Below are 13,876 nucleotides of genomic sequence, written 5' to 3'. Positions count from 1 at the left end.
TAAAAATTAGGGAGTAATTCTCCATATTATGAGCTAGAAACCATTTAATGAATCACCAAAATATTTTATTAAAAAGCAAGCTCTCATTTATTTAAAGAATGATTCCGTTTCTGAATAGATTTTAAAGGTACATAAGCCACCACATAAAGCAAGTTATATGTGCATTATGTAGGATCCTTCACAATGATTATTACTGGACACCAGACACCAGAACAATACAACACAATTATCATAGGACCAATGTGAGTGATTAGTAAGCAGAGCCATTAAATAAAGCTACAGCATTGGGTTTGTTTTTTTTTTTAATTCTATCAAAATGTTTTTATCAAACTTTTTACAAGAAGTATTTGGGCAGGGCTAAACATGGTGAGATTAACCATTTTTAAATTTTATTTTCTCTCCTCTTTGGAGAGAGGGCGGCAAGTATAGACTTTACTCTAGATTAGGCGTGGTGTTTGAGGAAACACAGATTATTAATTCCTCAAGAAGAGGCATTCTTTTACCTTTCTTTGTATCCTCTATGCTTAGCACAGTGCCTGGAACACAGTAGGTGCTTAATATTTATTGACTGATTCTACAGAGTTCCTTCCTTCACTCACTAAACTATTGTTTCAGAACCATGATGTGTAACAACGAGGTTTCTGAGCATGAAGAAATTCAACTTCAAGAGGGAAGTGTTGTTATCACTGGAAACAAATTTCTTCTTTTTTCATTTTAATAAACATTTTTATTTAAAAATTTGAGTTCCAAATACTATCCCTCCTTCCTTCTGTCCCCTCTCCCTAAGGCAGTAAGCAATCAGATATAGGTTTTACATGTGCAATTATGGAAAACATTACCATATTAGTCATTTTGTATAAGAAAACTCAAATAAAAGAAAATAATGAAAGTGAAAAATAGCATGCTTGTGTTCGATCAATGTCAATTCTTTCTTTGGAGGTGGATAGTATGCTTCATCATTAGTCCTTTGGGATTGTGTTGGAGCATTGTATTGCTGAGAATAGTTAAGTCATTAGCAGATATTCACCATTCAATATTGCTGTTGCTTTGTACAACTTTGCCCTGGTTCTGCTCATTTCACTCTGCATCAGTTCATGTAAGTCTTTCCAGGCCTTTCTGAAATCATCCTGCTTGTCATTTCTTATAGCACAATAATATTCCATTACAATCAAATACCACAGCTTGTTTAGCTATTCCCCAATTGAAGGGCATTCCTTTGATTGGAAGCAAATTTCTAAGGGGTTCTATTGATAGTTTTAATTTGGTTTCATGGGTAGTTGAGTGATAAGCCATAAACAGCTGAGGATGGATACTGAGGTCCATTGGTGTCTTCTCAATTCCAAAGGATGGAAGAAGGCCCCACCACATTGGCAGATTTATGGAAGAACATGAAAAGGTTGTACAAGTTGTGCTCTGAATTATTAAAGGAAATATCCAATTTGATGAGATCACAAACCAATCATTTTTTCAGATCATCTTTTTTTAAATGAGAATTTTTATTTCATCAGAGCAAGGAGTTGCCCAGCATCCTCCAGCAACACACATGAGCACCATTTCTGCCACTTATATTTATAGTGCTGGAGGGTTGTCTGGGGTGCAGAGAAGTTAGGGTCACATGAGTATCTGCCATAGGTGGGGCTTGACAGGCTCCAAGGCCACCTCTCTATCCACATTGCTACACAAACTTTCTATGAGATTAGGGCTGGGAGTAATTTTGGAGTCCAATCCTTTCATTTCACAGTTGACAAAATTTGGTTCTGGAGAAGTTGTGACTTCTTCAAGATCACAAAGGTAAAGTGGAAGAGGTGGGATTTGCACCTAGGTTCTCTGACAGTGGAAGTGTTGATACTGCCTCTCTACTATTTATCTCTGGCACATACAGCTTCTAAGGGCACTTGCTCTCAATAGGGCTTTTTTTTTTTTAACTTTAATAGAAATCTCTGGCTATGCCTTTTGTGTTCCTTATTTTACCCTTTATCCTCGTTTTAAACCCTCAACTCCATCTTCCAGGTGGCTTTTGTTGTTGTTGTTGTTGTTCAATTCCAGGATGTCTTCTAGCTTTTATTCAGTTTGGGTTGAACTCTTGGGCTTGAAAACCTAACTGACCTATAAAAGCAAATGACCTCTAGGATCATGGTGGAGAAGCCCATTTTGTCAGCCTAGGGTTCTTGGTTATGCCCAGCTACTGAGATTGGGGAGGGGAGCGCTGCCTCCTCCCTGCATCAGCTTCCCCCTGCGGTGTCCCCGGCGGGGGGTGGGGGGCTCAGGCTGGTGACATCACAAAGGGAACCCGCTCTTTGTGTAGACAAGAGGTCAAGCCAAGATCAAGGTTGGTTACGCTTGTTTAGGAGTCTCTCCCCTTTTCGGCCTTGCCCCCTGCCCTTTTCTCGTTCGGGCTCCCCGGCATGGCCCGCCGGGACCCCCTCCTGCCCTTTCCTTAAGCCGTTGCCTTGAAGCCCCGGCCCCAGCAGCCTCTGGCCAGGTTTCGCCAGGCTCTGGCCTTGAACGCTGGGCATGCTCAGTAACCAGGGCAAGGTGGTGCGTGCCAGGAGGAAGCTTCGCGCGGCTCCGGCCCACAGCCCCAGCCTCTCCTCCGCGCCTTCCCCCATGGGTCTTCCACGGGGCTCGCAGCAGCAGAAGCAGCGCCCGTCAGGCGTTTTAGGGGCCTGAGTGAGCCCGTCCCGCCGCCCCCCTCCCTATGACACGCGTGCCAGGTCCGGGGCTCCGCCGCCGCGCTGTGCGAGGGCAGGCTTTACCTGACACCCTGTTCCCCCTCAGCCCGCCACGCCCCTCCCTTCCTCCTCCGTCCCCTCTTGGCCAGTGGTGAGCGGGAGGAGCTCAGCGCGGGCGCCGCCCGGCTCAGGCTATAAGATCGAGGCGCGCGCGACGTCCCGGGGAAACCGCGAGGGGGCGAGGCGAGCGAGGTAGGCTGAAGCTCGGTCTGTGGCTAGGGAGGGCGGGAGCGTCAACCACATAACCCAGAGGACGAGGAGGCGGGGCGGGAGAGCCGAGCGGGCGAGCTCGAGCACCCCCTGGCGCGCCGGGTGGCTCAGGCAGGCAGCCGGCCAGCGCAGTGCAGCGCAGAGCCGAGCGGGCGAGCCCGAGCCGAGCCGAGCGGAGCCGAGCGCATCCCGGACCCCTGGCCACCGGCCCCAACCTCTTTCTCCCCTTCTATCCCTAGACCGAATCTCTCTGAGGAACCCACACAAGCGTGAGCATGGCGTCCTCGGCGAGGTCCACTCCCCCGACCTCCAGGAGGATTCGGGACGACATCAACCTCCCGACCAGCAAGTGCGACGTGGTCGTCGTAGGGGGAGGCATCTCAGGTCAGTGGGGCCGGGGCTTGGCGGCGGGGGTCGGAGGGTGGACCTCCGCGTATCCCCGCCTGTCTGTGTGCGCAGAGGCCTTTACTCCCCACTTTACGGAGGGGGAAACTAAGGCAGACAGCCCAGCACAGTGCTCAGGCACCATCTGGGGGCATGCAGGTTGTGGACCCCACACCAAGGAGATCTAGGAGTCATAGATTCAGGGCTAGAGGAGGCCTTGGAAAGGTTCTGTATCTCCTGAGGCCAACCCCACTCATTTTACAGATGAGGAAACTGAGGCAGGGTAGCCCTACACAGGGGTAGCACGTTGTGGACCCTACAATAACAAGATCTAGGGGTCACAGTTTGGGGCTGGCAAAGGGTCTTAGAGATCACAGATCATCATTTTAGGCCAACCCACTCATTTTACAGATGAAGAAACTGAGGCTCCGAGAGAGCGAGTCTTGGTCACACACTAAATGACCTAGTAAGCTGCAGAACTGGGATTTGAACCCAGTTGTTCTGACTCCAGCCGTCCTTGCTCCACATAGAGCTGTTGGAAGTGTCCCTTTGTGTGTGCCCTGTCACTTAGAGACCTGCAGCAGCCTAGTTAGATGTGTGCAACGGCATATTTACGTGTGTATAACACGTGTGTATGTGAGCAGCAACAGTTGGCCACATCTTGGGCCTGGGAATCCTGCAGTTTATATGAAAAGGAGCCCCAAAGGGTGTCAAGTTATGCAACTGCTTAGGCTTAGAGATGGGGAGTCTTACAGTTGCCCTCCTCTCTCCCCTTTATCGTTTTATTCCTGTTTTAAAAGGCTTCCTTGCATTCACTTCTCCCTCCTCTTCTGTGGCAAGAGTAAATATGAGGATGGGAAAGGAGAAGGGAAGTGATATTGTTAGGAAGGGCTCAACAGCATGGCTATCTTCTGGTCTGAATCTCTTTTTAGATCTCGCCCTAGGAGGAGGTTCAAACCTTTAAGAACAAGAAGCAGGGAGAATCTGGTCCCCCATTTTTAAGGGGCCGCTATTGTCTAGCTTCTGTTGCAGCTCCTTTCTTTACTTATCCCCCCTTAATTTAAGCGGCCTCAGGAAAGGAGATTATTTATTATGGAAACCCTGTAGAAGAGCTAGCAAAGGTCATGATATCAACAGGTATTTAGACTTGGACTTTTCTTAATTTGGATAACTTGTTCAAATGAGAAAGCACTCAGCACTGTTACAGGGTGTTTTCAGTATGACCTCTGAATTTACTTATAGTGTTTTCAGTAGAAGAAATCAAAATGCTTTTCATCTCAAAGATGAACATAACCTCAAAAGCTGGTTTTTTGGCCCCATTATCCTAATTGGACTGTCAATCCATGATGAAATACCTGTACTCAAAAATACGAAATGGGTCCTTAATCTCTTTGTTGGTTGGTCAGTGCGAAGGTGTGGATAGATACTCATCCATGCCTTCCAAGGCCCACAGCCCCATCTGCAGAACTTGGTATATGCCTTCCTTGATTTACCTGTATAGGATCTATTTTTTTTAAATGGCGGAGGCCTAGACAAGCCATCATTCTTTGTAATCCTTTGGGGAGAATCCCTGTACATACTCCCAAATTAATCACAGATAAAAATAGCCTTTTTTACTCAAATTGGAGATCACCTTACATCATCAGGGCTGAACTAACATGATATTAATGGACATGGTATAGTGTTGATGCTTTGTCAAAGACTTCAGAGGGTTTGGCTTTAGGGGAAGGTGAATATTGGCTCCTGTATTTGGAGAAAAAAAAGTAGCAAGTAGTATAGCATCTATATCCTTTCATCTGGGAAATTAGGGAAATAGGCCTTTTAGTGTAGTCTCCACAAAAAAAAAGAATACTTGTAGATTTTTGTAAAAAGATGTGGAATGGCACCTATAAGAATTTGTACCCTTTACTTACCACCAGCCAGTTCTTCATAATTCAAGCTTTGGTCCTTGGATTTGATATTTCTTTGGGAGTTCCTGTACCATCTCTAAGGATCTTGCCTCTAATTGTTTGATAACTTTTCTTTATTTCTCCTCATTTTCCTCCCTGACACCAAGCTATTATTAAATTTAAAAATACAGAGGAACTGGAAAGTTTTTTTTTTTTCTGCATAGCCATTTTATGTTCCCCCAAGGGATGGGTTTCTTGCCAACAGTGATGCTGGGTAGACCAAAGGCTTGGGCATTTTATCTTTTCTGATCTGCATTATGTGACTTGAAGTGGAGATATCGAAGGTGGAAAACTCTTCCAGAGTGGAACTAGAATATCTTTTGTAAGGTATTTCACTAATAATCCATGAGGATAAACTGGGTTTTATTGGCATCGAATCCATCACACCTGTTAATTCAAGAACAAATCTTTTCATTGCTAAGCAGTATCCCATGAGTTTTATGCATTACCCGAAATGCAATTAATTTAAGTCCCTGAGACATCACTTAGAAGCATTAACAGATGGATGCTTTTACAAATTGTCAGTTTGACAGTTTGTATATTTTGATAAATAAATGGATTTAACCTATGGGATTTTAAATTATTTTGAAATACTTTTTGGCTATACAAAATATATCCAGCAGTGATATCCTTATCTTTATTTTTTGTCATTGTAAACTAGAACTTTTACAGATAAGGAAACTGAGACTCAGACAAGCTTAATGACTTGTTCAAGGTCACACAGGTATAAGTAGCAGAGATGAGATATGTATCATAAACATTCCCCTTCCTTCCCACTAATTAAATAGTTTTATTCTGAATTGAGTGGGGGAAAAAATTTCCCAAAGGAAGTGGGTGAAGGCATTTTTTTGAGGGGAGTGGGCTGAGCCTAATTTCCTTTTTTTAATTTTTTTCCAAGTTGAATAATAATAGTTCAAAACATACTCTCTCAACTTTGAACTTTTGAACTCTGTTGAAGCTATAACATCACTGTTCACACTTCTTTTTTGAAGCTCCTCTTTTGGTTCTGTTTTTCTCCAACTCTACAGCTGGGCCTTTTCTGTTTCTTTGGTTGGAAACAGAAACAGTAGTTAGCCACTCCTATTCTTCCCACAGCCTAATTTTAGGCATTCCCAAGACTCTGATCCGTGGTCTTTGTTTCTCATTCTATATCCTCTTTCCAAGAAGATATGCCTTTTCATGGCTTTAGCTTCTGTTGATGACACTCAAATCAATATCTCTGGTCCTGTCTTGTGTATACAGCTGCCTTGGAGGCATATCTACTTGCATCTTTCTGGAGCACCTCAAATTTATGTTAGAAGACAAAACACATCTCTTCCTCACCGAAAAGGAGCAGTCCCTCCACCCAAGTTCCCATTATTTTTGTTTTTGTCAGTGACATTGCTGTGGCTATTAGTCACATAGACTTGTAAAACAAAGCAAATGTTCTCTTGTGGGAATTTAGATCTCTCTCTCCTCAAAAGGGGAGGACAACTGCAGAATGCAAAGGCCAGTTCTTGAGGCTTAAATCCCTCTTTCCTTAAAGGGAAGGAAATGAGAGGAAGATGATGCCTGTGAAATTAAAGAAAGGTTTTATTAAGCAGGGAAGAAAAAAAATTAACATGCAGTTGGGTATAGGTATGAATAGTATGCCAGGTAATGGATGGGGAAAATGTATACCTTTTAAACAAAGGAAGGTAAGGAATGGGGGGGGGGGCTTAGAAAGGAATGAGGTAGTGGACTCTGTTCCCAAGTAGAGGGAGAGTGAGAAATTCCAGGTGTCAAGGATGTGGCCTTTGATACACAAATCAGAAGGCATCTTTGGTGATAATCAGTTTATATAGTTCAGGGCTTGATTAAGGGTAACAGGGTAATTCTAAAGCCCCATAATCAAAGTTAAAGGAGTAGTTGGAGATAAGGTCTCCAAAAAGACCACAAACAGGATATATCCATAGTTGCATAACCTGCAGTCAGGTAAATCTTTGAAGATAGAAATGTCTCTTGAAGGTCCATAAACCACCAAATGGCTCAGGGTCTGCTGCAAAGCTGTATGAGCTTAATTGGCTTTAGAGATGCTGATTTTCTGTACATTCAGTTAGATTTACTCTCAGTCACTGCAAAGGATTGTTGGTATGTCAGTCAATGAAGCCAGTTCTCATACAGTTCTTCTAGTTACCTGCATAAGGGGGGGGGGGGAGAGGGGAGGGCAAGCAAAACAAGATAACCATTTTCACAGGCTTAATACCTTAAAGTCAGCTAATTTCCTTCTTAAGCCCAGTATTTAATGAGTCATGGAATTCTGTCATTTCTTCCTTTAAAATGTCTCATATTATTGCATTTTTTTTCTCAAAGCTCTCACCTTAAGCCAATCTCTTATTATTTCAGAATCTCCTAGCTGAACTCTGTGACTGCATGCAGCCTCATCCCATTACAACTCATCCTACCTGTTGTTCCCAGAGAAATTTGTTTTTAAACCTTTCCTTCATTATGTCACTCCTAGTGTCAGCTCTAGACACTTGAGGTTTTCAAGGCCATCCACAGTTTGGCTCCATTATAAAAATTTAATTAATTCAACCTTGTTTCTCAGTGCTTATCTCCATGGCACACTTTGCTCTGTCTAATCTGTTTATTCCTTCAAAAATCCACCATGCTTACTCCCACCTCCATGCCTTCACTCACATTTCCCTTGCCCTGGAATGCTCTTTTTCCTTTACCTAAAAATCAAATAATAGCTGACATTTTACCATTTATTTATGGTTTTTAAAATGGTGCACATATGTCATCTTATTTGTGCCTCTTATAGGTCGTAGGTGGCAAAGACTTTTTTTTTTAAGGGCCCATCACTGGGTTTTTTCAGTTCTTCAGAACTTATTTTCCTTTTAGTGATCCCATTTAAGCTGTTATATTGTCATTGCTCTATTGTTTGTTAGGTTCTGCTTCTTTCATCCCTTGTTACAGATCTTCCCCAATTTTTTAATTCCTTTTACTTGTCATTTCTTAGTGGACAATTAACATTCCACTGAATTAATATACCACTTTTTTCATTCATTCTCCAGTTGATGGGTAATCAATTTATTTCCAGTGCCTTGTTTCCAATGAAGTGCAGCTATGACTGTTCCAGACAATTTTTGTTTCTGTCTTTGAGTGCCTTGGGAGTATATGCCCAATACTGGGATTGCTGGGTTTCTTGTATAATTCTAAATTGAAATTCAGAATGGCTGTACCCAATGGTGTCTCTTCTAGTTGGTGTGTTAGCTTGCTTATCTTCCCACAGTCTCTCTAATACTGATCATTTCCATTTTTTGTCATCATTGTTGATTTGTTGAGTCTGAGGTAAAACTTCACAGTTGTTTTAGTCTATATTTCTTTTAATATTAATGATTTGGGAACATGATTTCATATTCTCATTTATATCAGTAAATAACTGTTGATTGCACATAGTTGGCAATATTGAGAATGCATTTAGACATATATGCATGTAACTCTTTCTTCTTCTTCCTTTCCCTATCCCTATTTCAACAGATCATATCAGGGTGACAGAAATTTCCAGGGAACCGTTTTCTCAATAATAAAATCCTTTCTCAAAAAACTCTGAATATACTGCAAATGTAATTTGTGTCTTAAAATTAATAAAATCTTTATGGTCTAACAGGATTTATTTTGTATTTCTGTGTATGTGATATTTATTAGATAATATATATTATAGAAAGTGTAAAAGTTTGAGTCCTGGTATTCTAGGAGTTGAATATATTAAACTCATAGCTTCTATGCAAACAGGAAAAGACATAATAACCTATGAGAGGGAGAATTTTTTATATTTGTAATTAATATTTTCATGCTTTTTATATTCGGGAGATCTGGATAGGGAAATGAAAGAAACTGAAGGAGAAAATTAGATATTTAGGAGTCTATTTTCCGTTGAATAATAGTCTCCCTGAATTATATGTATTGCAGTATCTCCATTTCTTTGTTGAATTTGACATCATTCTCTGTGGAGAATATCTTTCTAAATTATTTTTTCTTCTTAGATTTAAAGTACTTCAGTGATTGAATGCTTAATGCTAGATCATTTGTTGTTGTTTTGTGTAGAACTATCCTTAGCATGCTCTTGAGTAGCATTGTGATCTTAATTAGATTAAAAATCACATGAGAATAATTGAACTCAAACTACATTTTTTTGTTTTGTTTTGTGGGGCAATGAAGGTTAAGTGACTTGCCCAGGGTCACACAGCTAATAAGTGTCAAATGTCTGAGGTCGGATTTGAACTCAGGTCCTCCTGAATCCAGGGCCGGTGCTTTATCTACTTCGCCACCTAGCTGCCCCCTCAAACTACATTTTTAAAATGCTTACTATGTGCTTTGTTTTAGATACTGGTAAAGATATAAAGGCTCCACCCTCTTGGAATGTTCAATTTAACTGGAAGATAGGACAAATAAACAGCCAACCATAATAAATGATAAGTGCATAACAGAGATGCAAATAAAGTGCTATATGAAATTTGTAGAGGGAAAAGTCCTAACTGATAAAGGATCAGGGAAGGCTTTCTGATGGAGACATTCAAGTTGGGCTTTAAACTGTGATGTAGGGGGGCAGCTAGGTGGCGCAATGATAAAGCACTGGCCCTGGATTCAGGAGGACCAGAGTTCAAATATACACTCAGACATTTGACACTTACTGGCTGTGTGACCCTGGGCAAGTCACTTAACCCTCATTTCCCTGAAAAACAAAAAAACACAAAAACACAAAAACTGTAATGTAGGGCAATTGCTGATTTTGCTACTTGTTATTTGTATGACTCGACAAATTACTCCCTATCAGGACCTCAGTTTTTTCATGTGTATAATGAAGGGGCTAGACTAGATCACCTCATTCGCTAAGGTGCCTTCTAGCTGTACATTCTGTGACCAGATGTAAAAGAATTCAAAAAACGGGTAGAGAATACACTAAAGGAAGAAAGTAGAATGAGATTGTAACTGGAAGGGGGTCTTTTTTTTGGCCTTCACCCTGCATGTTCTCTAACCAAGTTCTCCTGTAGGAGGGATTGTTTACTGATCTTCTCTCCTGTAGCAGCAGTATCTTTCCTGATTAAAAATGGAATTGAGAACTTTCATTTGAAAGATCCTATGGAATATAACCAGATTTGTTATAATTTTGGATTCCAATTCCTACAAAACTACTAAACTCTTTACAATTGTTTTTTATTTTGTGTGTTGCTTTCTGTCATCCTTAACAACAATTAATTAATAATTAATTAACAATAGTTAATTTATTGAAAATTTATTTGTCTCTTACTCTCTTTAAATTGTGAACCAGTTAAATCCGTACATTTTTGGATAATTCCAGAGAAATACCTTGATCACTACCCTGCCTTTTCTATTCACAGGATCATAGATTTAGATTAGAGTTGGAAGGGACTTTAGTTCAACACCCTCATTTTACAGGATGAGACCAAGAACACACATCTAAAAAAGTAACAGAACTAGGATTCAGACCTAGTTCCATTTTAAAGTGAATATTAAAACTGTCTCTCCCCAGATGGCTGTTTACTTTCTCTACTACTTGTTTTGCTTTTGGTGACATACATTATAGAGAAAAGAACACTGTCTCTGCAGTCAGAGAGCCAGGATTCACATTCTACCTTAACAGCTACCTGGACTAGCACAGACATGACCAATGAATAAGAACCAGTAACTGGAGATTTTAAATTCTGAACCCACAAGCAAGAATTTTAGAAGGATCCCCACTTGTATCCATTATCAGTTGTAAAAGAAAGCAGATCTCCAGAGAAGGATCTCCTTTCTTTTTCCCTTCTCCTTGGGTCTCTGAGCAATACAAGGACTTCACATACATTTCTAATGAGGCAATGGAAGAGAGGGTAGAGTAGAAGGAATAATAGGCATATTATTATATAGGGGTCTTCAGTGTTTTATTGCTATTTTGTGTTTTCATTTCTATGCATGTCTTAGACTGTGAAAATTTTAATTTACAGACCTGGTAAAATTAAATAGGCCTGGATTTTTTTTGATCAGTTGTTTTTATGTTTTCTAAAGTGGAGCACAAAACAACCCAGTAACATTCCTGCCCAGTAAAGTAGCTCTGTAGTTTGCATAAACTTTCATAACAAAGCTAACTTCAGGAATAGGAAATCTAGCAGTGACATTTTGTGCTAGTTTGGCATTCTTGAGCATTTCAACACACATTTTTTTAAAAAAATTCTTATATCACTCTGTTTAAATTAAAAAAAAAATCCCCATATTTCATATATGCTTGATTATGTTTGTGAAGACCCTTTTATTAGGATTACTTCCCCCAGAGCTTATATAAATTTCAGTTTTAGTTTGTGGAATAGATATATACATACATTTATATATTCACATATGTACAAGTGTATATGTGTGGATACACATATATGAATATTATATGTGTGTATGAAGTTGTTATTCAGTCTTCATTCATGTCTGACTTTTTATGACCCCCATGGTCATGGCATGCCAGGCCCTTCCTACCTGCCGGGCTCATTTTCTGATATCATATCTTTTAGCATTTTAATGCCATCCATGGGGTTTTCTTGGCAAAGATGCTGGAGTGGTTTGCCACCAGTGGATCACCTTTTGTATATATGTGTATATACACATATATGAAAACTAAATTAAAATTTGGATTGGAGGGTAGATGTATTTGGATTGGAGTGTGTGTGTGTGTGTGTGTGTGTGTGTGTGTGTGTGTACACACATATTCAAATACAAATTTGAGTTTAATTAGAAGTCTCAAGTACCATATATTAGATGGATAATGATAAAGAAAAAAAGTTATAAGTATCGTAGTCTTATAACCACATTACCAGTCAGAAGGGAATTAGATTTGTTCTTTTTGACCCCTTTAAGAGGGCAGAACTTGTAGTAGTGAATGGAAATTAGAATTACGCAGAGAGGAATGGGTTTCCTCAGGAGGTATGGTGGGTTGCCCTCCACTGGAGGTCTTCAAATAGGAGCTTGTATATCCACTTACCATGAATATTTCAGTTCAGCTTAGTGAATCTGTAGTTTGTATCCTGCAGGCAAATGTGGTGTTTAAGTAATTGAGGATACATGCCACAAGCTTGTCTAGGATTGTGAAACTAACCCCACTGTCCCTAAATGTTTGTTGCATGAATTTCATATTAATAAAATAGTACTTGGAAGAAATAAAGTCAGAGAAACAGCAAACAAGCCACATTTTTCAGATGCTGCAAGTAACTTCAGATGAGGTGATTAAGAGCTATAACTGGGGGCAGCTAGATGGCACAGTGGATAGAGCAACGGCCCTGGATTCAGGAGTACCTGAGTTCAAATACAGCCTCAGACACTTGACACTTACTAGCTGTGTGACCCTGGGCAAGTCACTTAACCCTCATTGCCTGCAAAAAAAAAAAAAGAGCTATAACTAAATGTATGGGATAATTTTGTTTTATCCACCAAAAAGTTGGATTTTCTCCTTTAAATTTCCTCTCTGTCTGATCTTGGAACTGAAGCAGAGGAATAGAGAATATGATAGAATAGTAGGTAATAGTTTAGCATGGAACATCAAGTGTACAAAAGGGAATATGTGAAACAAAAAAGTATTAGGTAGAAACCAAATTATGGCACCTTAGGTGCTAGGCTAAGGAGGCTGTGTTTTTAATCCTGTAAGCCTCAGGAAGCCATTGAAAATTTTAAAGCAGAGGAGTGACAGGGGAACAACAGCAAGGCTTGTATTTATTAAATGCCTACCGTGTGTTCTGTCGTTGAGCTCCATGCTGGAGATGCAAAGAATGAAAAAATTACTACTCTCAGGGAGCTTACATTTTAACAGGAGGCAATAGGTACCTTTTAGGTTAAATGAAATAAATATAAAAGTGATGAATACAAGTATGTATACAAAGGACAGGTGGGTGCTGGTAGTTGAAGGGATCGAGGAAGGCTTTGTGCAGTATATGTTTTGCTTGAGCTGCCTCTAGAAGAAAGAGAGGGGTTGGATGGGAACAAAGAGATTGCAAGAATGCCTTTGCCTGTGGAAAAGGATAAATACATGAACTGAGGTGCCAAGTGGAAAGAATAGGAGGCTAGTCTGGGTGATCAGAGCATGTAGGATTCCTAGGGGTATATTGCTAAGTGAGGCTGAAGTAGGAAGTTCTGGAACCGGGTTGTAAAGAACATTAAAAACTAAATAGGAGAGTTTCATATTTTATCCTAGAGGCAATATGGATACACTCTTATTGGGTAGAGAGTGACATGGTCAGATCTGAACATAAGGGAAACCATTTTAGCAGCATTGTAGAGGATGGACTGGAGAGAGACTAGGTGAAAAGTGATGTCAGACACAACTGAATGAATGAACAAAGGGCAGCAGAAATAGCAAGATTTTGCAACTTAATGTTTTGTTGTTCATTCTTCATTTTTTGAAGAGGACCAGTGACTTCTGTTGTGTATGTTGGGTGAGGAAAAGGGAGGAGTTAATTCCAAAGCTATGGACCTGGGAGATGGGAACAATATTGACGGCTTTTACAGAAATAGGGAAGTTTCGAAGGTAGATTATTATGGGAAGCAAGAGAATGAGTTCTCCTTTGGATATGTGGTGTTTGATATGCCACTAAGACATTTAGT

The 13,876-nt window shown here is 40.5% G+C and overlaps 1 protein-coding gene across 2 annotated transcripts in view; it reads left to right on the top strand.

The window, feature by feature from the left end:
* The first annotated feature begins 2,559 nt into the window (after positions 1–2,559).
* Positions 2,560–13,876, top strand: part of LOC122748571 (amine oxidase [flavin-containing] A-like) — a 107,133-nt gene continuing 95,816 nt past the window's right edge. The window contains exons 1-2 of one of the 2 annotated variants that reach the window (XM_043994261.1): positions 2,560–2,924; positions 3,182–3,326. In XM_043994261.1, the coding sequence (XP_043850196.1) occupies positions 3,218–3,326 (109 nt within the window). In that variant the 5' untranslated portion in view covers positions 2,560–2,924; positions 3,182–3,217. Of the gene's footprint in view, positions 2,925–3,045; positions 3,327–13,876 lie in introns of those variants that run through there. The other variant, XM_043994260.1, reaches the window with a different exon arrangement.

The sequence above is a fragment of the Dromiciops gliroides genome, chromosome 3 (assembly GCF_019393635.1).
Source record: "Dromiciops gliroides isolate mDroGli1 chromosome 3, mDroGli1.pri, whole genome shotgun sequence".
Classification (NCBI taxonomy): Eukaryota; Metazoa; Chordata; class Mammalia; order Microbiotheria; family Microbiotheriidae; genus Dromiciops; species Dromiciops gliroides.
Note: the sequence above shows the minus strand (reverse complement) of the source record. Positions and strands in the feature narration are given on the sequence as shown.